The 22,396-nt window shown below is 44.1% G+C and overlaps 1 protein-coding gene across 3 annotated transcripts in view; it reads right to left on the reverse strand.

The window, feature by feature from the left end:
* IQCA1 (IQ motif containing with AAA domain 1) overlaps positions 1 to 20,512 on the reverse strand; it is a 155,522-nt gene extending 135,010 nt beyond the window's left edge. For all 3 annotated transcript variants that reach the window (XM_039495970.1, XM_039495972.1, XM_039495971.1), the window contains exons 1-2: positions 20,102 to 20,512; positions 4,449 to 4,776 (exon numbers count right to left, since the gene is read on the reverse strand). In XM_039495970.1, coding sequence (XP_039351904.1) covers positions 4,449 to 4,776; positions 20,102 to 20,112 — 339 coding nt within the window. In that variant the 5' untranslated portion in view covers positions 20,113 to 20,512. The remainder of the gene's footprint in view (positions 1 to 4,448; positions 4,777 to 20,101) is intronic.
* Positions 20,513 to 22,396: the final 1,884 nt, after the last annotated feature.

Here is a 22,396-nt window from a genome sequence, read left to right on the forward strand (position 1 = left end):
CTAATCACCTCTCAGAATCAAGAATGATTGGAAATGTCTACCCAAGAGTTTGCCTTTACTCACTTGTATCATAAGCAGGGGCGGCTCTAGGCACGCCTGCGGGAGGTCCGCCGAAGCCGCGGGACCAGCGGACCCTCCGCAGGCAAGCCGCCGAAGGCAGCCTGCCTGCTGCCCTCACGGCGCTGGCAGAGCGCCCCCCATGGCTTGCTGCCCCAAGCACGCGCTTGGCATGCTGGGGCCTGGAGCCGCCCTGATCATAAGATGAGTATGTGAGCATGAGATGATAAAGTTCAGGATCCTGACACAAGAAAGAAAGGAGAACAGCAGAATATGGACCCTGGACTTCAGAAAAGCAGACTTTGACTCCCTCAGGGAACTGATGGGCAGTATCCCCTGGGAGAATAATATGAGGGGGAAAGCAGTCCAGGAGAGCTGGCTGTATTTTAAAGAATCCTTATTGAGGTTGCAGGAACAAACCATCCCAATGAGTAGAAAGAATAGTAAATATGGCAGGCGACCAGCTTGGCTTAACAGTGAAGTCCTTGCTGATTTTAAATACAAAAAAGAAGCTTACAAGAAGTGGAAGATTGGACAAATGATCAGGGAGGAGTCTAAAAATATTGCTCAGGCATGCAGGAGTGAAATCAGAAAGGCCAAATCACACTTGGGGTTGCAGCTAGCAAGAGATGTTAAGAGTAACAAGAAGGGTTTTTCAGGTATGTTAGCAACAAGAAGAAAGTCAAGGAAAGTGTGGGCCCCTTACTGAATGAGGGAGGCAAACTAGTGACAGAGGATGTGGAAAAAGCTAATGTACTCAATATCATTTTTTGCCTGTCTTCACGAACAAGGTCAGCTCCTAGACTGCTGCACTGGGTAGCACAGCATGGGGAGGAGGTGACCAGCCTTCTGTGGAGAAAGAAGTGGTTCAGGACTATTTAGAAAAGTTGGATGAGCACAAGTCCATGGGGCCAGATGCGCTACTTCCGAGGGTGCTAAAGGAGCTGGCGGATGTGATTGCGGAGCTATTGGCCATTATCTTTGAAAACTCATGGTGATTGGGGGAGGTCCTGGATGACTGGAAAAAGGCTACTGTAGTGCCCATCTTTAAAAAAGGGAAGAAGGAGGATCTGGGGAACTACAGGCCAGTCAGCCTCATCTCAGTCCCTGGAAAAATCATGGAGCAGGTCCTCAAGGAATCAATTCTGAAGCACTTAGAGGAGAGGAAAGTGATCAGGAACAGTCAGCATGGATTCACCAAGGGCAAGTCATGCCTGACTAACCTAATTGCCTTCTATGAGGAGATAACTGGGTCTGTGGATGACGAGAAAGCAGTGGACATGTTATTATTTAGCAAAGCTTTTGATACTGTCTCCCACAGTATTCTTGCCGGCAAGTTAAAGAAGTATGGGCTGGATGAATGGATTATAAGGTGGATAGAAAGCTGGCTAGATCATCGGGCTCAACAGGTAGTGATCAATGGCTTGATGTCTAGTTGGAAGCTGGTATCAAGCGAAGTGCCCCAGGGGTCAGTCCTGGGGCCGGTTTTGTTCAAAAGCTTCATTAATGAACTGGATGATGGGATAGATTGCACCCTCAGCAAGTTCATGGATGGCACTAAACTGGGAGGAGTGGTAGATACGCTGGAGGGTAGGGATAGGATACAGAGGGACCTAGACAAATTAGAGGACTGGGCCAAAAGAAATCTGATGAGATTCAGCAAAGACAAGTGCAGAGTCCTGCACTTTGGATGGAAGAATCCCATGCACTGCTACAGACTAGGGACCAAGTGGCTAGGCAGCAGTTCTGAAGAATAGGACCTAGGGGTTACAGTGGAGGAGAAGCTGGATATGAGTTGACAGTGTGCCCTTGTTGCCAAGAAGGCTAACTGTAATTTGGGCTTTATAAGTAGGGGCATTGCCAGCAGATCGAGGGACGTGATCATTCCCCTCTATTTGACATTGATGAGGCCTCATCTGGAGTACTGTGTCCCGTTTTGGGCCTCATGCTACAAAAAGGATGTGGAAAAATTGGAAAGAGTCTGGCGGAGGGGAACAAAACATGACTTATGAGTAGAGGTAAGGGAACTGGGATTGTTTAGTCTGCAGAAGAGAAGAATTAGGGGGGATTTGATAACTGCTTTCAACTACCTGAAAGGGGGTTCCAAAGAGGATGGATCTAGACTGTTCTCAGTGGTACCAGATGACAGAACAAGGAGTAATGGTCTCAAGTTGCAGTGTGGGAGGTTTAGGTTGGATATTAGGAAAAACTTTTTCACTAGGAGGGTGGTGAAACACTGGACTGGGTTACCTAGGGTGGTGGTGGACTCTCCTTCCTTAGAGGTTTTTAAGGTCAGGCTTGACAAAGCCCTGGCTGGGATGATTTAGATGTGGATTGGTCCTGCTTTGAGCAGGGGGTTGGACTAGATGACCTCCTGAGGTCCCTTCCAACCCTGATATTCTATGATTCGATGATTCGATGATAAAAATCACAACTGTCTCACATTTCCATTGCTTGTTTTCTTATAGTATTACTCCCTGATGCAGAGAAGTGAAAGAAGAGGGCTTCTTTGAGAGACATGCAGAGAAAGAAGAACCCCCAAAAGATCTATGAATTAGTAGAAGTCAAGGCACTACTGAGTAGCACAACTGATTGTTAGAACCTTGCTTATGAATAGAGGCAATTCTTCCAAGAGTAAGCTATCACTAGCACTCCTTAATGGCAAGTACAACTTATTCTCCAATATGTATTCTGATGGTCAAAATAGTTCTCTGCTATGAATAAAATAGCAGAAAGATGGTTGATTGAAATAAGTGGCAATCACTGTACTATACATATTTATATGTCAAAATCAGTTAAAAGCCGCAATACGTTTCATTTCTAAAAACTGAAGAACTAATTCTATAATATATTAAGATACCACTAGGCAATTTCTTTCACATTATAACCAGGATCCAGGAAATAGTAATCATTTAAACAACAACTTTGTTTACTTTTTCATTAGAGAAGCTGTTACCTACAGTACCCAACTTTGACAACAGGTAGAGTTGTCAGAAACAAAAGGAATTATCAGTCAAATCACCATTATTTCTCATCTGTTTTTTAATACCCTCAACCTTCAAGGAGCCATATTATGGCCATACAGTAGGACCTCAGAGATACAAGCACTAGAGTTATGGACTGACCGACACCATGTGAAACCAGAAGTAACCAATCAGGCAGCAGCAGAGACACAAAACAAAACAAAAAAGCAAGTACTGTACTGTGTCTGTATTGCTTCTTAAAGGTAGGCACATCTGGGCTGCAGAACAGGAGCAGCGCTGGGGTCTGTGCAGCTTTTGCCCCTCTCCTCCTCGCTGGGTGGGGGGTGCGTTGTTTTTACCCCCAGCCCCCCAGCTGGGAGTGGGACATGCTGTTTTCACGCCCCCCCCCCGGCCTAGAGGAGAACACGCTTGCAAATTCATGCTGGGGCTGAGTAGGGAACTGAATCCTGGCTGGATCTCGAGCTGCGCTTTGTTCAGAGTTACGAACATTTCAGAGTTATGGACAACCTCCATTCCTAAGGTGTCCATAACTCTGAGGCTCTACTGTATTTACTAGGGTTGAGGTTTAGTTGGGATGTCCTTCAGACAGCTGCTCCTAAATTGGATAGAAGGGTTATTACAAGGCAATCCTTTTCCCTAGACACTGAATGTGGTCCCAGCCCCTTCCTGCCTTGCAATGAGAGGGCAGACTAAAGTTTCTCAGGTGGCAGTGTGGAGAACTAACCACAGGGCCAGTCTATTCTCCACCTAGTTTTATTTGTAACCTCTGAGAGAGCCATGAGGTCAAACTGATTCACCTTGAAGCAAAAGGCAAATCAAACCGCAGTCTGATATTGACTGTGGCTTGGTCCTGAGTGGACCATCCTATGTGATCCTAGAGTAAAATCATGGTGGATTTGCAATGTTACCATTAGTAACATCGAAGCTGACTTATTCTAGCATGAGGACCAAGTAGAACAAGTCAGACTTAAAGGAGATCACCTTTATTAAAAACTATACATCTTTGGTAGTATTACAGACATACTGAGATATAATATATTGATCAAGCCGATTCATTTTGAAAAGCTTGCTCCCGTGTGAAAGGCTCACTGTAGAATGAATATATTCTGTATAGTTATTTTTAACATAAATAGTGACTATGCAGTAAACTAGTGAGCATATAGTAGGCCAAGTTCTCTGCTGATGTAAATTGGGGCAGTTTCATTGAAATAAATGGTGCTCTGCCAATTTACACCAACAGAGAATTTAGCCCAGTACAGTTAAATAGTATTGACTTTCTGGTAAATACTAGGCTAGATCCTCAGATAGAGTAAATCAGCACAGATTCAGTGACATCAACAGATTTACATTAGACTATAGAATATATAAAATATATTTCTAACTTGCTTATGATAAAAGTATACCTACAGGGGACAGCTTAAGATCTTGCAGGATATCATCAAAGTAATGAAACTCTGAGTTCTCCAGCTCCACCATTTCATTCTTCAGCTCCAGGATACGGCCCATCACTCCCTCCAGCACTTGCCGAATCACTAACCGTTTTTGTGGGTGAACGATCTGGTCGTAGACAGTCTCCAAGTTACAGAAAATTTGCACATATTTGATGTAGAAGGTGGCTAAAGTCTGGAATACTGTTATGCGATCCTTCTGTGGCTTTAGGGACTTATCTTCTATTTCCCTCTGGAGCAGACCGTTGAGGGCTTCTTGGGCTTCTGCCCACATCTTATTATAAGTGCTAATTGAAAGGAGAAAAGAATATCTTAGCTGCAGATATAAGCATTGATTAGCACACAAGTGGATGCACAGTTACTGAGTGTCTCCAAGACTCCAGAAGTATGGATATCTTGCAAATGCAAGCACTGAAGTGCATTTTAATTCCAAAAAGATTTAAAAAACTTAGCTAAAATGTATTTTAAAGCAGAGTTTATGTATTTCATTAGGGTTGGTCCCTTCCAACCCTAATAATCTATGATTCTATGATTCTATGATTACTTAATTAAACCATAGCTCTTTTTTATTGTCTCTGCTAGTAAAACAGGTGTGGAAATAGGAGTTTTAAAATTATGCTTTAATAACATAAAAAAGTTAGAAATTGTTGGAGTTCATCACAAAATATAGTTGTAACGACAGCTCCTGTCGAGCAACGAGCTCTGCATAGGCAGATCCCTGTGCCTATGTGAAACCCCACTGAAGGCAATGCGGGATCAGAACCTAAGGCATGTACGTTAGGCGTCACAACCCTTATTGCATGATTCAATGTCCAGTGGTTGCAATTTAAAAAAATAAAATGTTAGGATCCCCTTTTTATTCTCCTGCCAGGAACTGGCCTGCAGTAGCATCAAAAAGGAGTTTAAAGGTTACAATGATGGTGATGTTTTTTTCATTGGCAATATGATGCAAAATGTGGACATGGAAGTTATATCACCTGCATCTTGGAAATTGTCGGTTCTGCAAGGAATTGCTGGTATTTCCACAGGCTGTGACAATAACAGCAGGCTTCTCTTACAATCCAGCCTTTCCAGGCTAGCTGCAACAGCAATGATTGTGGGGGTGTAGCGGGGTGGTGACCCGTTCTAGCCTTAAAGGGCTTAAACCAGCCCTGGAGAGGGCAGTGGCTGGGAGCAAGCAGTCCCCAGGCTGAGTGGGGAAGCAGCCTCAGCTGGCCCTTATAAGAGGGCAGTGGTCTAGGAGCACACACACTCTCTCTCTAGCCTTTGGAGAGGGAGGGACCAGGCTGCCGGGGGAGCTGAGGTACCGAGGGTGGAGCAGGGCTGGGGAAGGGCCAGGGAGCTGGGGAGCTCCAGCCTAGCAGAGCCCGAGGCTGCAGGCTGAGGTAAGGGCCCACTAGAGGATACTAGGGCTGCAGAGGGGCAGCTCCGCTATAGGTAGAGGCAGCAGGTCCAAACCTAGCCTTGCCTGTGATGAGTGGCTTATACTGCAGTCTGCCTCAGGGAGCAGGGGCTAGTTGGTGACTGGCAGTAGCCTATGACTGAGGCGAGGCAGGGATCGTGGGTGGGGGGTTCTCCGGGAGGGAAGACCCTGAGACTGAGGGGTGTACTGCCAGGGGGCAGTACCCCGGTGTGCAAGGGGCACTGGGTCCGGGAGCGACACGGGGCCCAGGAAAAGCAGGACACCAGCCTGCAGAGGGCGCTCTGATGGCAGGAAGCTAATTCCCAGAAGGTACCAGCAGGAGATGCCGCAGGGGTGAGTCTGTACAGTTTCAGGGGGGATCAAGGAAGGTAGTGTGGCCTAGAAGATAAGTGTGTGAGTTCTAGTCCCAGCTCTGCCGCTGGCCTACTGGGTGACTTTGGGCAAATTACTTCACCTCACCATGCGTCAATTTCTCTAGCTGTAAAATGGGCATAATGATACTTACTTCCCTTTGAAAAGTGCTTTGGGCTGTACTGATGAAAGTGCTATATCAGAACTAGTTTTTTTTTCTTTTTACAGTGGCAACATAGAGTGTATTGGAATATGCTACTGTAAGATGGAAATTGGAACATAGGAATGGTTAAAGAGGTATTTTAAAAAGAGCACTCAGTCTCACAGCCATGCTGGAAATCCTGAACTAAGAAAGGAACTGCCATGTAAAAAGGGTTGGAACTCTGCTTTCACTGTTCATCCTCAGTCTCTCAAATACTGATGCATGACAGCTAGTAAAGTAGGAAAATAATGTGAGAAAGGACCTCAGATGACAGAATGTATAGTTTTGTGCTTAAGACCATGGGCTGGGACTCGGGATATGCATCAGTTCCTGGCTCTGTCACAGACTTTCTGTGTGACATTGGTCAAGTTACTTAAGCTTCCTGTGCTTCAGTTCCCAATATGCAAAATGGGGTTAATAATACTGTTTTTATCTGTCTTGTTTACACTGTTTTCTCTTCAGGGCAGAGACTGCCTCTCACTATGTGGATGGGGCCTCTGAGTTACTGTAATACAAATACCTTACAGATTTAAACCTTGTTATTTAAGGAGAAGCGGCAACTTAAAAAACCAGACCTGACTCCCTCAGAATACTGAGGAGATTTTGTATCTAAAGCTGAAAGTACAGTTTTATTTCATCCAAAAACTAAAGCTAGCATCCTGGCTAGAAAACCTAGAAGGATGGAGTTCTCTGCTCCCTCTGTTGGGGAGAAGTGGAAAATCCAGCTCTGGCTAACTTCATTTACATGAATTGTAATATTGTTTACTCATAATTCCACCTATGTTTTTGTTCTTTTGGTTGGAAATGTTTGTTTTCATGTGTAAAGGTGATAATAGGTTGTTGCCAGTGCTGCACTCATGAAGGGACATAGAACTGTGAAAGATATGCCAGGGGTGAGGAATCACCCTGACTGAACAAGAAACAGACTTTGGTTGGATAACAAAGCTTGGCCTCAAAAAAGAAATAGCAAGTTTTGTCTTGAAGAACTCTGATCTAGAGAATAGGGGTTTTATCCTAGGGTCCAGTTCTGCTCTGTGTTCCCTGTGTGGCGGTTCCTTAACCTCAGTGAAAAACTCCATAGAGAGGTCTGTCTGTATCAATAATGATGGAGAACTAGAGCTGGCTCTATGCAAAGGCCTCACTGGCAGCAGCAGAGTAGAGTTGGTTCCACAGGAAGTCCTGACCAGACCAGTGGTGGCAATAATGAGCTGACTTCACAGTGTCCCAGCTCACTCAGCTGGTGGAGGCAGACCTGGAAGCACTGGACTGGACTAAGTTGCTGCTCATTGGTGTCAGAGCTGGCAGAATAGTTCTCTGAGGTCTAGAGCTGACAAGCAGAGGAGAGCCGCCCTTGGATATCCTTTGGTTACCACTGAGACTAACTCAACTGTGAGTGGGGTTTTTGGTGGGTGGAGTCTGTGGTGATACAGGATTCTGGAGCTCCATAAGCTGGACTGGGAGATGACCAAACTCTTGGTGTATTAATTTGGGTTGTTCAGTTTCTCATATATAAATATACATCACTGTTTTGTTTCATGTTTCTTTTGGTTGTTTCACCTTTCTCTCCAAATTAAAGATTTGTTCCATATTTCTGAATGACTTTCGAGCGCTTGTGAGTGGGGGAAAAAACTTCCTGTAAGCGTGACAAGGGAAGCTTTATTTTTATTTCCCAGACCCAGAAACAAGAGTCCTGCTCTGGGTGGGATTCGAGTCATATATCAATGTACCTTAGATACATTGAACCTAGCCCTTGTTGCTGTCACTGGCACCTGGCAGGAGGATTATTAACACATTCAGTTGAATTATGTCTGCTACATTTTATAGAGCTATTTTGTACCAGTTATCTTGCTGGTCTGATTCAGACTGAGAATGCAGTTGCATATTAATTTTCTGTTGTGATGAAGAGGCCAAGCAGCTGCAACCGATGTGATTGTCATCCATAAGTGTATGGGTTGGAATCTTCGTAAGCCAATCATATTGTTCCCTCATGCCTATGCATTTTATAATACTGAATGATATACTTGCAATTGTAATGAGGCTATGGAGATGGCAGGATAATTTTGCAGTAAGGTTTCTCATCTTGGACATAGTGGCTTGAGCTCGATGTATTTGTTTATTTCTTCGGGATATTGATGGGGATGTTCTGACTGACTAGAATGCTCAGCAAAAATATTAACAATCTGAGCCTGCTATTGAATTTACATGCTTTAATTTTTTTAAAGTGTATACTATACTTTTCAGCTTCAGCAGGATGCAGCTGGCCCTGCTCTTCTTAATGTATTAACAGCCCACCCAGATCTTTCCCCCTTTCTTCCTACTTCATTTATATCCCATTGCACCAACTGACTCAGTAGATTGCAGCAATTAACCCAGGTGCAAGAGATAAACAAAATAAAACCACTGGGGTATGAAAGATTGGCACAAGCAAGAACGCCATTAGCTGTGCCCTGACAGCTCAGCCAATTGATCAATGGGGTTTTGTACACTTTCTTAGAATTGGGGACTCAGATGAACGGAAACCAACGAGACTCATGGGGTACTCCAGCACAGAAGAACACAATACGCTATTGTACTTTCCTAGCTGTGTGTATCTAGAAACAATTTTGCAGTGGGGAGGTTATAAATCTTTGAGGCTGTCTGGCCCTATAGGCTGTACCCCAACTACAGGCTTGATTTATGAACAGTGGGTATCCTCAGGCTAGAACATTTCAAATGCAAGTTGTTTCAGAGCTGACAATAGGCATCAGTGCAACCAGAACTGCCCATACAACTGTCCACTCCATTTTACAATAACCTCTTTCTCTCTCCCTAGTCTCGGGAGAACACCAAGTGTTCTCCCATTGCACCAGCTAATATTCAGTTTCTTTTTATATTTTTGAATCATTTTTTTTTTAATTAAAGCATGTTAACGTAAGGCAAAATAGTATCAGATAAGTGTAAGATAATGACAAATTACTGCAAGCATGTTGTTATGGCTCGGTTTCAGGTCTGTGGAGATCATGACATTTGTCTGTTTTTCCAGCATTAACATTCAATCTAAATAAAGGATGGGAAAAGCGGGGGGGGGGGGGGAAATAAAGTACAAAACATTAAGGAAAAGAAAAAGGAGGGAAAAGAATGACATCAAAACAACCCCGGGCAGATGCTCACATGGTGTAAGTCAGCATGCACCATGTGAGGATCTGGCCCCTAGTGCTTAAGACAGGGAGCCAGCTGACCCATCACCAGAATGGCCACTACTTGTTCGGGCAGTGATGGAGGAAGTGCATTTTAAGTGTCTCATATCCTATATTAGTTTGATAAAACGAACAAGTAAACACATGGCCAGATGTTGCTAGACCTGATTATAGAGGTTCAAATTCTCACGTAAACATTCAGTGATTAAGGCCATACTGGTCCATAGGTGCAGTAAGTGCAGTAGCCTTAGGGCTCAAAGGTGCCTGAATGTGTGGCCCTTGCTGCGCTGCTGCACCACAAGGGCAACTCCAGGAACAATTGTGTTTCTGAGAGGCACAGTCTCCTCCTGAGCGCCTAGGGGCACAAATGGGGCATGACCACTGCAGTCTCCATTAGTTTCTACAGTCTCTGCTCCTCTGTCAGAGTGGCTAATGCTCCCTGTGTGCTGAGGGGAGTGCCTGGCCCCAGCCCAGGGACCATAGGAGGGGAGTGAGGCCCTTCAGCCCTCCCCACCTTACTAACCAGGCAGCATAGGGCCCTTCACTCACTTTTCATTTTGCCCATTTGCTACGGTTTCCTTCCCACGAGCGTGAAAGGGCACCACACCCCTGTCTTCTAGAGAAAGAGGGACCTGTGGGCAAAAATGGCTTCCAGCCACCAAGGAAAGAGTGAAACAAAATCCTGACTGCTGACTTTTCTATTAATCTTAAAGGAAAGTCTCTGCTAGTTGTGATGTACACTAGGAACTGTCATCAAGACATCATGAAGACTGGCTTCCTTTCCTTCGATATTAGGCAATGGTCATTAGGGTCATATGTACTAGTGTGTGAAGTTACATCAGAAGTGGATTTAACCCATTAGGGTGAAGATCATGATTATGACCCTGATCCTGCTAATACTCATGCCCACGCTTAATGTTACTATCACAGGTAGTCCCACTGAATTCAATAAGGCTACGCATGGTAGTAAAATTAAATATGTGTGTGATGTTCTCCTCTGGTGTTATCTGGACCAGTGACCTTCTATGTGACTCCAATCCTTGACTCTGGGAGCCAGCCTTACCCTGCTCTGCTGTGAGAACCCCCACTCCTGGGCTGTTCACGCGCAGTCTCTGCCATGTAAGCTGCTCCCGGCTACTTGCAAACGAATGACACTAGCCAATCTCTCCGGGCCCAGACACAACCCTAAGAACCTCCCTCTTGCAGTGTCCAGTTATACCTGCTGGACACTGCAAGCTTATATGAGTTCATCAATTTAACAAAGAAATTGATAGGTATCAGGCTTGTTATCCCAAGGGGAGCCCCTGACACACTTCAAACCAAACGCACTGCTTCAGGTAGAATAAACAAACAGATTTATTAACTATAAAGATAGATTTTAAGTGATTATAAGTCAAAACATAACGCATCAGATTTGGTCAAATGAAATAAAAGCAAAGCACATTCTAAGCTGATCTTAACACTTTCAGTGCCCTCACAAACTTAGATGCTTCTCACCACAGGCTGGCTGGTGGCTTTTTAGCCAGGCTCTCCCCTTTGATCAGTGCTTCAGTCACTTGGTGTCGTGGTGTCTGTATATGTAGGTGGAAGAGAGAGGAAGAGCATGGCAAACATCTCTTCCTTTTATTATGTCCTTTCCTCCCCCTTGGCTCTGCCCCCTCCCCCCCAGAGTCAGGTGAGCATTATGGAGTCTCTCCATGCAAGGTTGAGCAATTCCCCCGGTGTGGCCACATGCAGGTGAGTCATTGCATTGTAGCTCCCTTTCTGGACAATGGCTGTTGATGGGTTGTTTGACATCCCGCCTGGGCGTTGGTTACTTTCCTTGCTGTTGCTTCTGGGGAACTAATATCTGGCTGATTCCCTCAATTTACAGCATGTTTTAGTGACAACCATACTACACAATTCTCACAACTTTATATGCATTAATGATATACATATATGGATAGAGAAATGACTTTTAGCAGATCATAACTTTTCCTCTGTTACCTTACAAGGCATGTTTTATACGTAAGATCAGGATTATATGAAAATGAGGAATATGGAGGTTACAGCATGCTCCCCCAAGGTATAGAACGTCACAATGTGCATGAGTGTTTTCAGAACGAAGGTCTATAATTGTTCCTGGGGCATCCAACATGCTTACTCAGTAGTTGTAGGAATCAGCGGCAGAAGTAGTAGCAATTGCAGTTAACTATAAAGAGTGTAAATGACTGCATTCAAATTTTGAAAGTGTGATTCAAGAGATGAGGGAGATGCAGGAAGGATGAGTATTTGGAGGTCTAACCTACTCTATATTAAGTGTGTGTGTGTGAATTAATGCAACTGAGTATAATTTTCATACTTCCAACATTAGAGGATGAAATTCAGAGGAGGGCAAGAGCCCAGGTTCTTAAAGTTAACCTCCTGTGCACTGTGTGTGTATATATATATATATATATACACACACACACACACACACACACACACACACACACACACACACACACACACACACACACACACACACACACACAGTATAAGCAGTACTGCTGATTGCCAAAGCAGCTGAAAAGCATGGAATGTTACAGGGGAAAATAAGCAACACTGAGTAATGGGATGAGAAAAACATATACACTCACTTAATTCCAAAGGCCCTATAGTGCATTCTGGCAGCTCTTATGGCTTTGGAGTAAAAGAGAGTCCTGCCTTTCTGATCACTGTGTCCCTTCAGCTCTCTATGCTCCCGGAGAGAGTGAACAAAGTACAGATACTAGTAGTCAATCAAGAATACTTTATTAATCATCCAGCCTTTGTGCCATACTATGGCACCTTCTATGTAGAACTTCTCTTTGATTACTCAGAATAAAATATGACCTACTCATTTAAAATACTCATTTAAGATACATTTTTGTGGTCAAACTGACAGTAATTGTTTAAAACACTGTCAATTTATTTTACACTTATTTAATATTCCTGTATCCTCAGAAGCCTGACAATACATTTCTGCCTGACATTTCTTTTTCAATTTGGAAAAACTAACTTAAGTGCTGTTTTCAACAAAGCTGAAATTAATCTGGTTATTTTTGTTGCACCAATTCCGCATTCATGCTGAAGTGTTTACAGAATTAACATTAAGCATGGGAGTTGTTCCATTGACTATTTGCAGGACTGGGGCCTTAGTGACTTATGTCAACTAATTTTTGTGAACCAGCAACAATTAGTTAACTTCTGCTGCAGAGCCAGCAGAGGGAGATCAAAATACTTTGGGCCACGCTGATTTGCTTATGCCCAAATAAATCTGTTAGTCTTCAAGGTGCCCCCGGACTCCTTGTTGTTTTTGTGGCTACAGACTAACATGGCTACCCCCTGATACTGATTTACTGGAAGCTGCAACCCACTCTGTGGGGATGATGAGGACAGAGGGGCTATGCTCCAGCAGAAGTCACAGAAGATATTTTGGCTGTCACAGAGGAGTGCAAACTGCAGCAGCCGGGCTGCTACTCAACTGCAGGTTGCAACTCACACGCTGTGCAGTGGCCTTCTGCTGATTGGTGTATACAGGCAGAAGTGTGGGTCCCCACTGGCAGGCTTCTACATCAGAGTAAAGGAAGAAAAGCCCCCTCAAGCACACTCACCCGCTTTTCATGTCCACACAGCGCTGGACACACAAGTACTGAATGGGCTGGAGATACCTTAAGGACACCAATCTCTTTCTTGGGATATTTTGGCTTTTGATCCCAGAAAGAAGTAGTAGTTCCTGAGGCTCATGAGAATGAAAGGTGAGCTGACTTCCAAAAACGTTATCCAAACCTCTTTTGTTCAAAATCTTTCAATTCCAGCTTTGGACAAAGTTTTGGGTCAAACTTGCGCACTATCCCTAAATTTAGCCCAAGCTATTCCAGGATGAGGGAGCATACAGTGGAACGACATGAATTGCCTTAACTATTTCCCGGCCAGCTAATGATTTTCTGTAGATTCAGTAGCAAAGGTGCAAAATAAAGGAGGATAAAGCTCGACAGACTCTAGTCACTGGGAGAAGTAAATACAGCACACTGGCATTGTTAACAGGAACAGGTTTGCACGTCTACCTTCTCCGATTTCATTCTTCAGTAGCAGAACAGAGTGAACACAGGATAAAAGGTTGTGTGGCACAAACGTAATGGGAAACCACAGCAAAGACAAGGAAGCCTGCTTCACTAAACACCAGCTGTAACACTGCACCTCAGTAGCTTTCAAGCACCTGCTCTTGCCCAAACTCACAAGGCTGATGAAAAGATACTTCTTTGGTCAAAGAAGGGTATTGTGCCGGTGAATTTTAATACAACAGCAGGAATAGAAATTTGAGTAATTTAGGTGGGGAAGAGATTACCATATGCTGAATTTTACCTTACAATGCTCTAAGGAGCAGCCTTTTATTTAACCATTGCAGTTTATCCAGCCTGAGGGCAATATGATGCCCTCTGCTTTGAGACAAGGAGGGAAGCAAATGCATGATTTCCCTGGAAAAATCAGAAGAATATTCCTATGTTGTCTGTGGCTGGAGAAGTGTGTAAAGACAGCTCTGCAGTATGACAGTAGTACTGCATCCCCATCACATAACCACCAGTAGCTACTCCACGTCAAATATCCTGTATTGCATTATGTGTGTTGAGTGGATGAACGGGATATGGCTAGCCAGAAAGGGTCCAGACTAGGGAGCAGCTGTTCTCCACTGTATTCTCCAGCTCCAAGATGCCTTAATTTACACAGCACTGTTCTGGGCACGGTAATGAGATTTATTACAGCATTAACTCCCTCCACACAGCTTCTTAACCCTTGGAGGGGGGAGTCGTGTCCAGCTATACTGCTGGCTGCACTGCCATTGCTGGGGAGGAGACACAGGACAGGCAGTCTGCTCTAGGGTGACCAGATGTCCCGATTTTATAGGGACAGTCCTGATTTTGGGGGCTTTTTCTTATATAGGCACCTATTTCCCCCCCCCATCCCATTTTTTTACACTTGCTATCTGGTCACCCTACTCTCCTCAGATGTCCCAAAGTCTGCAAGGGGCCAACATTCCCTATTAATGCGTAGGGTTCATGTATGTAGACTCCTATACAATGCTAACCCCTTTCACACTGATGAGAATAGGGCCTGTTTTCTAGCATAACTGTAGTTGTAAATTTCCCCTGCCAATGTTTATTTTTTTTCTTTCAAAGCAGAAGACTGTGGCCCTTAATCCAGTGACCCTCTCCTAAATGGATCCTACAAACTGTTCCAAATTCTATAGGTCTAATAATTATCCAGGACAGTCTTTGAATACATGAAGGATGGCAATAAAAATTGTTTCCATGGTAACAGAATGAACTCCAACATGAAAATATTTGATCTGATAAGTATACTTGATCCCTCTTGAAAGAAATATGCTTGACTAAAAAAAAAGTCATTTGCTACAAGTGCTCAAGGAATATCTTCATGCGTGTTTATAAAACAATCTAATCCTTCAGTCAGCCAAAATGCTTCTTTAGCAGCTACAGTGTCATCACACTAATTCAAGAGATCTCAGTTCCTCATTTACTCTTGTCTTAACAAGCATATTCTCGTAGGTTACATGTGGCAACCACAAAAATTAAGCACAAAGAAATTTCATTTAATCTTTTTATTACTGACCTTGGCACAAAAAGTGGGAATGTGCTAATAAAGTTTGCAGATGACACAAAACTGGGAGGTATTGCTAACACAGAGAAGGACTGGGATATCATACAGGAAGATCTGGATGACCTTGTAAACTGGAGTAACAGTAATAGGATGAAATGTAATAGTGAAAAGTGCAAGGTCATGCATTTAGGGAATAATAGCAAGAATTTTGGTTATAAATTGGGGACGCATCAGTTGGAAGTAACAGAGGAGGAGAAGGACCTCGGAGTATTGGTTGATCACAGGATGACTATGCGCCGCCAATGTGATATGGCTGATAAAAAAGCTAATGCAGTTTTAGGATGCATCAGGCAAGGTATTTCCAGCAGAGATAAGGAAGTGTTAGTACCATTATACAAGGCACTGGTGAGACCTCATCTGAAATACTGTGTGCAGTTCTGGCCTCCCATGTTTAAGAAGGATGAATTCAAACTGGAACAGGTACAGAGAAGGGCTATTAGGATGATCCGAGGAAAGGAAAACCTGTCTTATGAAAAGAGACTGAAAGAGCTTGGCTTGTTTAGCCTAACCAAAAGAAGGCTGAGGGGGGATATGATTGCTCTTTATAAATATATCAGAGGGGTAAATATCAGGGAGGGAGAGGAATTATTTAAGCTTAGTACCAATGTGGACCCAAGAACAAATGGATATAAACTGGACACTAGGAAGTTTAGACTTGGAATTAGAGGAAGGTTTCTAACCATTAGAGGAATGAAGTTCTGGAAAAGCCTTCCAAGGGGAGTAGTGGGGGCAAAAGACATATCTGGCTTCAAGACTAAGCTTGATAAGTTTATGGAGGGGATGGTATGATGGGATAGCCTAATTTTGGCAATTAATTTGGCAGTTGATCTTTGATTATTAGTAACAAGAATATGCCCAGTGGTCTGTGGTGGGATGTCAGATGGGGTGGGATCTGAGTTACTACAGCTCATTCTTTCCTGGGTGCTGGCTGATGAGTCTTTCCTACATGCTCAGGGTTTAACTGATCACCATATTTGGGGTTGGGAAGGAATTTTCCTCCAGGGCAGGTTGGCAGAGGCCCTGGAGGTTTTTCATCTTCCTCTGCAGTATGGGGCATGGATTACTTGCTGGAGGATTCTCTGCACCTTGAGGTTTTTAAACCACGATTTAAGGACATCAATAACTCAGACATAAGTTAAGGGTTTGTTACAGGAGTGGGTGGGTGAGATTCTGTGGCCTGCATTGTGCAGGAGGTCAGACTAGATGATCATAATGGTCCCTTCTGACCTTTAAAGTCTATGAGTCTATGAATCTTGAGTCCCATATCAGCCATTCTGTTATTTTGCCTGAGACTGATATCAGGCTGAGGTTCTTATCATTACTGAAATCTCCCTGTTTATCCTTTTAAATATTGGCACAACACTAGCTTTCTTCCATTCTCTGGGACTTCCCCAGTGTTTCATGACTTATTGAAAATCAACATTAATAGTCCAGAGAGCTCCCCAGCCAACTTTTTAAAAACTCTTTGACGCAAGTTATGTAGACCTACTGATTTTTAAAATGGCTAGCTTTAGTTGCTGTTTAACACCCTTGTTAGCTGCTGTTGGAATGGAAAGCATTTCATCTTCAACATCTAATATGAATACATCTTCTAGCTTTTGCGCAAAAGAAATAGTAAAACCTCTGCCACCAAATCTTATTATAAATGTATGTTTATGTCTCAAATAAAATATCAGCTTTCATTCTGAAGAAAAAAAGGCATGCACTGCTATTCCCGTTCATAAAATACAAACACCTTAAGAAATCCTCTTTAATACAGCCCAGTGTCTGCATTAAACCAAACAATTTGAAGTTTACTGTGTTGCCAACGTAATGACTTTAGAACTAAATAGAAAATAAAGATACTTGGATAGTCTAAGGGTACGTCCATACTACCCGCCGGATCGGCGGGTAGCAATCGACTTCTTGGAGTTCGATATATCGCGTCTCATCTAGACGCGATATATTGAACTCCGAACGTGCTCCCGTCGACTCCGGAACTCCACCACCGCGAATGGCGGTGGCGGAGTCGACGGGGGAGCCACGGACTTCAATCCCGCGCCATGAGGACGGGTAAGTAGTTCGAACTAAGGTAGTTCGACTTCAGCTACGCTATTCACGTAGCTGAAGTTGCGTACCTTAGTTCGACCCCCCCCCAGTGTAGACCAGGCCTTAGTAGTTTAAGTAATGTATCAATTAATCTGATTCACTTTCACAGTAACTTCCTACACCAAGAAAAATAATTTGCCACCCTAACAAAAATTGTATATGATCATGTATTGAATACTGTATTATAATGCGTACACACAGGGGGCAAGGGGGAGGGGGCAAATCAAGGTTGCAAAGACATTCTTAAGTCTAGTATTTCCTCATTTTTGAGTATTTGATTTTTGCAAGCTTGCACAATGTTCTTTTAATGCAATTTTTTGGATGGAATGTAAAATAAACTGTTGGTTTCTTTTAGTTGCTTTGTGAGAATTGGAAGGGAGAGACTAAAAATGGTCTTAACTTCAGAGTTCAATTATCTATTTTATATCAATCCAGCAGTCTCAGTTATGACAATTGGATTGTGTTGAATCATGATGATATTTAAAAGATCTTCACTATGTTCTTTTTGTAGCAGATGCCATAAAAAAAAAGTTAGTGCTATTCATAGCACTGCCCAGGCTCTGCTGTCAGTAGACCTGACTTTGTGAGGCTTGGGAAGCTGAGAAGTTACTGCTCAAGCTCTTACAAGCCACATAAAAGGTTGAGGAACAAACACATCTGTGAAAATCTCCTGTTGTGTGTGGAACAAAAGTATATCTGTATGTAAATGTTAGCATACTTTCTAAACTACTCTAGTGGCTATGCTGAGCATTTCCTAAGCGCATACAACATCCTGCACCCTTTATAGAGTATCCCAACTGCAACCATCCTTGAAAATGTTGAACATATGACATGCAATCATCTAACTACACACACCTGTGGGTTACTTGGACTGAACGTGCATTGCAATCACTTAATTCAGATGTGTACAGGTGGCAGATTATTCAGATGTTTACTTGTGAGTAATTGTACTGAACACTGCAATCAATCATCCCCATGCTATGCACACCTATGTATATCTGAATGGAGTGATCACACAGACTGGGCCAGCTAACCATAGGTACATGTAGCTGGATTATCTCACCAACTTCACTTCTTGGTTTGGAATAGAACCTGTACAAGCTCTTACCTTGTGGTAGCTGGACTGTGTATCATTTTGGAAGAACCGATTAACACTGTTGTATAGGAAACCTTGTAACACCTTGCCCTGCCCTGATTTAAGCTAAACAATGTTCAATAACGAATTGTGTCTGAGGCTATTTCTTCATGGCAAAGTTAACTCAAAATATATACACTTGAGTTAACTTCTCCCGAGTTAGCCTAACTTGAGTGAGAGAAGCCACTCTACAAAATAAAACTCCAGTTGCAAAGAGTAATTAAATTAGCAGCATAGAAAGATTGTGTTGGTAGCTGATGAGTTGTACTAACTTGAGCTGTAGCCTAGACCCTCTAACAGGCAAGTGGACTTGAGTTTAAAGCATCCCCGCCCCTTAGTTTAATGGTTTCTGTGCGTTGATGGGACTTGTGCTGGGGCAACGTTTGTGTTATAACTCAAATTAACTGCAGTGAAGTTGAGCTTTAATTTTACTTCCTAAAAGGGTTCAAACTAGTGCTTACTTTGCCTGTTCGTTATTTTAAAAGTTGAAGTTTGGATACTCTTAGTGAGAGCTAGAGTGCTAAAAATAGAATGTAGCCATGGCAACACGGGCAGGAGGGGCTAGCTGCCCTGAGGGTGTGCCTGTAACAGATGTTGAATACATACTATGGTGGCTAGCCCCTCCTGCTGCTTGTGCTGTCATGGCTATGCTATTATTAGCATGCTAGTTCCAGTGGAGCTAGCGCAAATCTGTCTCCTTGAGCTGGCAATCAACCCCCCAGCTTGAAGTGTAGGCACACCCTGTAAATCAGGCCCCTTAAAGTTGGGCATCTAAAAACTGAGGCACCTGAAATCTCTAGTCACTCTTGAAAATTCAGCCAGTAATATTTAATACATTGCTGGGAGTGCTTTTACAAAACAATACAAAATAATATTTTCGGCTTGAAAACTAATCCACTTCATTTTTTCTTTTTTTGTTTATAGTTTTTATTTGATTTTCTTTTCTCTCTTGCTGGTTGATAACCAACACAAACAGGAAGGGAAAGTGACTAATTATACAGGATAAACAGTGAAACTGACTATACACAAAGTGAACAAAGTAAACAAACTGGAGGGGAAAGTTTTTCTCTCTCATTCCTCTCAGGTAAATTTTAGGTGTTACTTTTAACAATGATATGTTAAAAAAAAAAAGACGTAAGTATGATTTGCAAGTCGACAGCATTCCGTTAGAAAAATGTGGCAATGCCCCCCTTAGCTTCTTGTACCAGCAATACTGCAAAGTAACCATAGAGCAAGGATGGATCCTTGCACAGCAGGAGATGCAACTGGGTTAATTTATACTCTCTCTCGTGCTCTCTCTCTCTGCAACTGGGTTAATTTACACTCTCTCTCTCTCTCTCTCTCTCTCTCTCCATCCAGGTTTTTCAAATGGGTTAATTCACACAAACACACACAAACAAACAGTACATCTAGGTTTTTTCCACTGGGTGAATTTACACACACACACACCCAGGGTTCCTCACAGCACTAAACTTTCTGAGCCTGGTTCTTTCCAATCCTGCCTTTCAAACAAACCATCCCCTGAAAGCTCCCCAAACCACCAGGTGAGATGTTTACTTACGTGTGCGACATGCTTTTGGCTTTTCCTCTTGGCTTTTCCTCTTGTTTTCACCTCACTGCTTTCCCATCCAAAATACTGCAGCTGTGTTTATTGCCGGAGGAGGGTGAATGGGGGTGGAAGGGGTTGCCTTGCCTGCGCCATAATAAAAAATAGAAAAGCTGGTGCTACAACCTCTCTCTGGTGGCCCTGGTCAGAAGTCACTTGGGAGGCCCCAAACCACCATGATTTTGGGCCCCCTCTTGGGGCAGTCTGACCCCGCACTATGGGGCCGGCCTGAGGCTGCTGCTGAGGCCTATCATCACACCAGCAACGGTGGCTTTTGTTTCACTCCTGGCAGGTCAGACTGGCTTGGCCCAGGCCTGCTGGAGGCTGCTTGTTGTGCCCAGCACACCTAGTTACAGTGGTTGTCAGCCTCCCCTCCTTCCCTTAGCAACTGGACGCCAAACCTCCCAGCGCCCCCCCCCCCCCGCCGTTGCTATGGAAGCCAATGGGCCTGCTGCTGCCGCCTGTGCCTGTGTTTGCCTTTGTGGTGCAGACGAGGGTTGCCAACATTGTATTTTGAAAATGCAGGACTGTTTTCTTAGCACGCCTCTGGGGGGCAGAGTAACCTGGGCCCATGGGGACCAGGAGTGGGGTGCCCAGTACCACAGGGGATGGGGGGTGCTAACCATGCTGCAGTTGAGGAAACCTTCCCCTCCCTGAAGCAGTCAAGCAGTCTTGGCTGTCGGGACCCAAGTCTGGAAGTAAACAGGGCAGCACTGGAGGGCCAGGGTCGGGAGGTGGGGTGGAAAGATACAGTGGTGAGTACTGACCCCCTGCTGGACTCCAGCCCTTGAGCTCTGTCTGGCAGGACAAGTGGACGGGGTTATGTGCCCTGGAGCTGTGCTAAAGGGCCAGGGTCAGAAAGTGGCTCTGTCTGGCAGTGGGGTGAGTACTTCTGGGGTGTAGCCTCCCTGCTCACAGAGTCTCTGCCAACATCCCCGGCCGAGGCTGGTTGGTGGCTGCTGCGGCAGTGGGGGAGTGAGGCGGGCAGGGAGCTGGTCCAGGCAGCCGAGACCACCTGCATAGAGTCCTGTCCACTTCCCTTGCTGGACAGAGTCCCACCCTGACTCCAGCCTTTTGTGCCCCTCGATAACCTTATTGCGCTCGCCCCATAGTTTGGGAATCTCTGTGCTACAATTCCATTGGTTCAGTAAATTGTGGGACTGATTCTGCATTACTACATTGGCTAATTTTTACAAACTTTAGATCACTGGAAGATAAGGTAATAATGAAACTGGCTTTGTATAATGATCATAGTTCTAATATGTTGAAATACAGGATAAAAGGTGTCTTGTACTGATTTAGTATGGGACAGGCAATTTCCTGTTTAAATAAGGGACATTCCCTGTAGTACGGGAGTATTGGCAACCCTACTGCAGACTCATGTGTCTGTTAGGGCTGGCAGAGCAGGAGGCTGCAGGGCCCTGTTTTGCTTCCCCTCAGCCCAGCAATGTGGTTGTCCTTTGTTTTCCTCTGAACCATACCAGCCTCCACTCCATGGCAGGGGGAGGGAAGCAGTGTGTGCATAGCACGGAGGGAGGAGGAGGGTGGTGGGCTGCAGTTCATATACCATACATTCAGGTAGTCTTTGCACCATAGTCATGCTCTTTGGCTAGCCTGGAGCTCTGCCGCTGGGGGTGCATGCGTGGGGATGTGTGTGGAGAGAGATGGGGATGAGGCGTGGAAGAGAAGGGAGTGTGGTCATGGGCAGTGAAATTTGTGTGTGAGAGAGCGAGCAAAGTGGGGTGCGTGAGGAAGGAAAGGCGTGGGGGTGTTTGTGTGTGAGACATGGGAGCTATGTGTGAGGAGTGAGTGAGAGTTGCGGGTAGTTTTTGTAAGAAGTGTGTGGGGCTGGGGTGTGAGGGGGAATGAGATGCCCTGTGGGCATTGTGTATGTATTGGGGGAGCATATGTGTGCGACATGGCTGGTAAGTGTGTATGGTATGTGCCCATGTATATATACTGGGCAGAGCAACTTTCTAAAACCATGGGATTAGTGCAATTTCTAAACTATAGCAGTCCAGGGAAGAAAGGTTATTTCAAGGTTATTTTGTTTGTGTTCAATTTTTTCTGCATCAGTGCCAGTACAAATATCAAGACTAATGTCTTTGGTGGTTTTCTGTTCACTTCTTATACAGAAAGTAGAAACTTTTTTTCAATATAAAACACAAGGCGTTTTCATATATATTTTTTCCAGTATCATTCCTACTTAACTATACTCATAATGGATTCATTTCAGAGTGGCTAGGAAGT

This window comes from Mauremys reevesii, linkage group 11, assembly GCF_016161935.1.
Source record: "Mauremys reevesii isolate NIE-2019 linkage group 11, ASM1616193v1, whole genome shotgun sequence".
Classification (NCBI taxonomy): domain Eukaryota; kingdom Metazoa; phylum Chordata; order Testudines; family Geoemydidae; genus Mauremys; species Mauremys reevesii.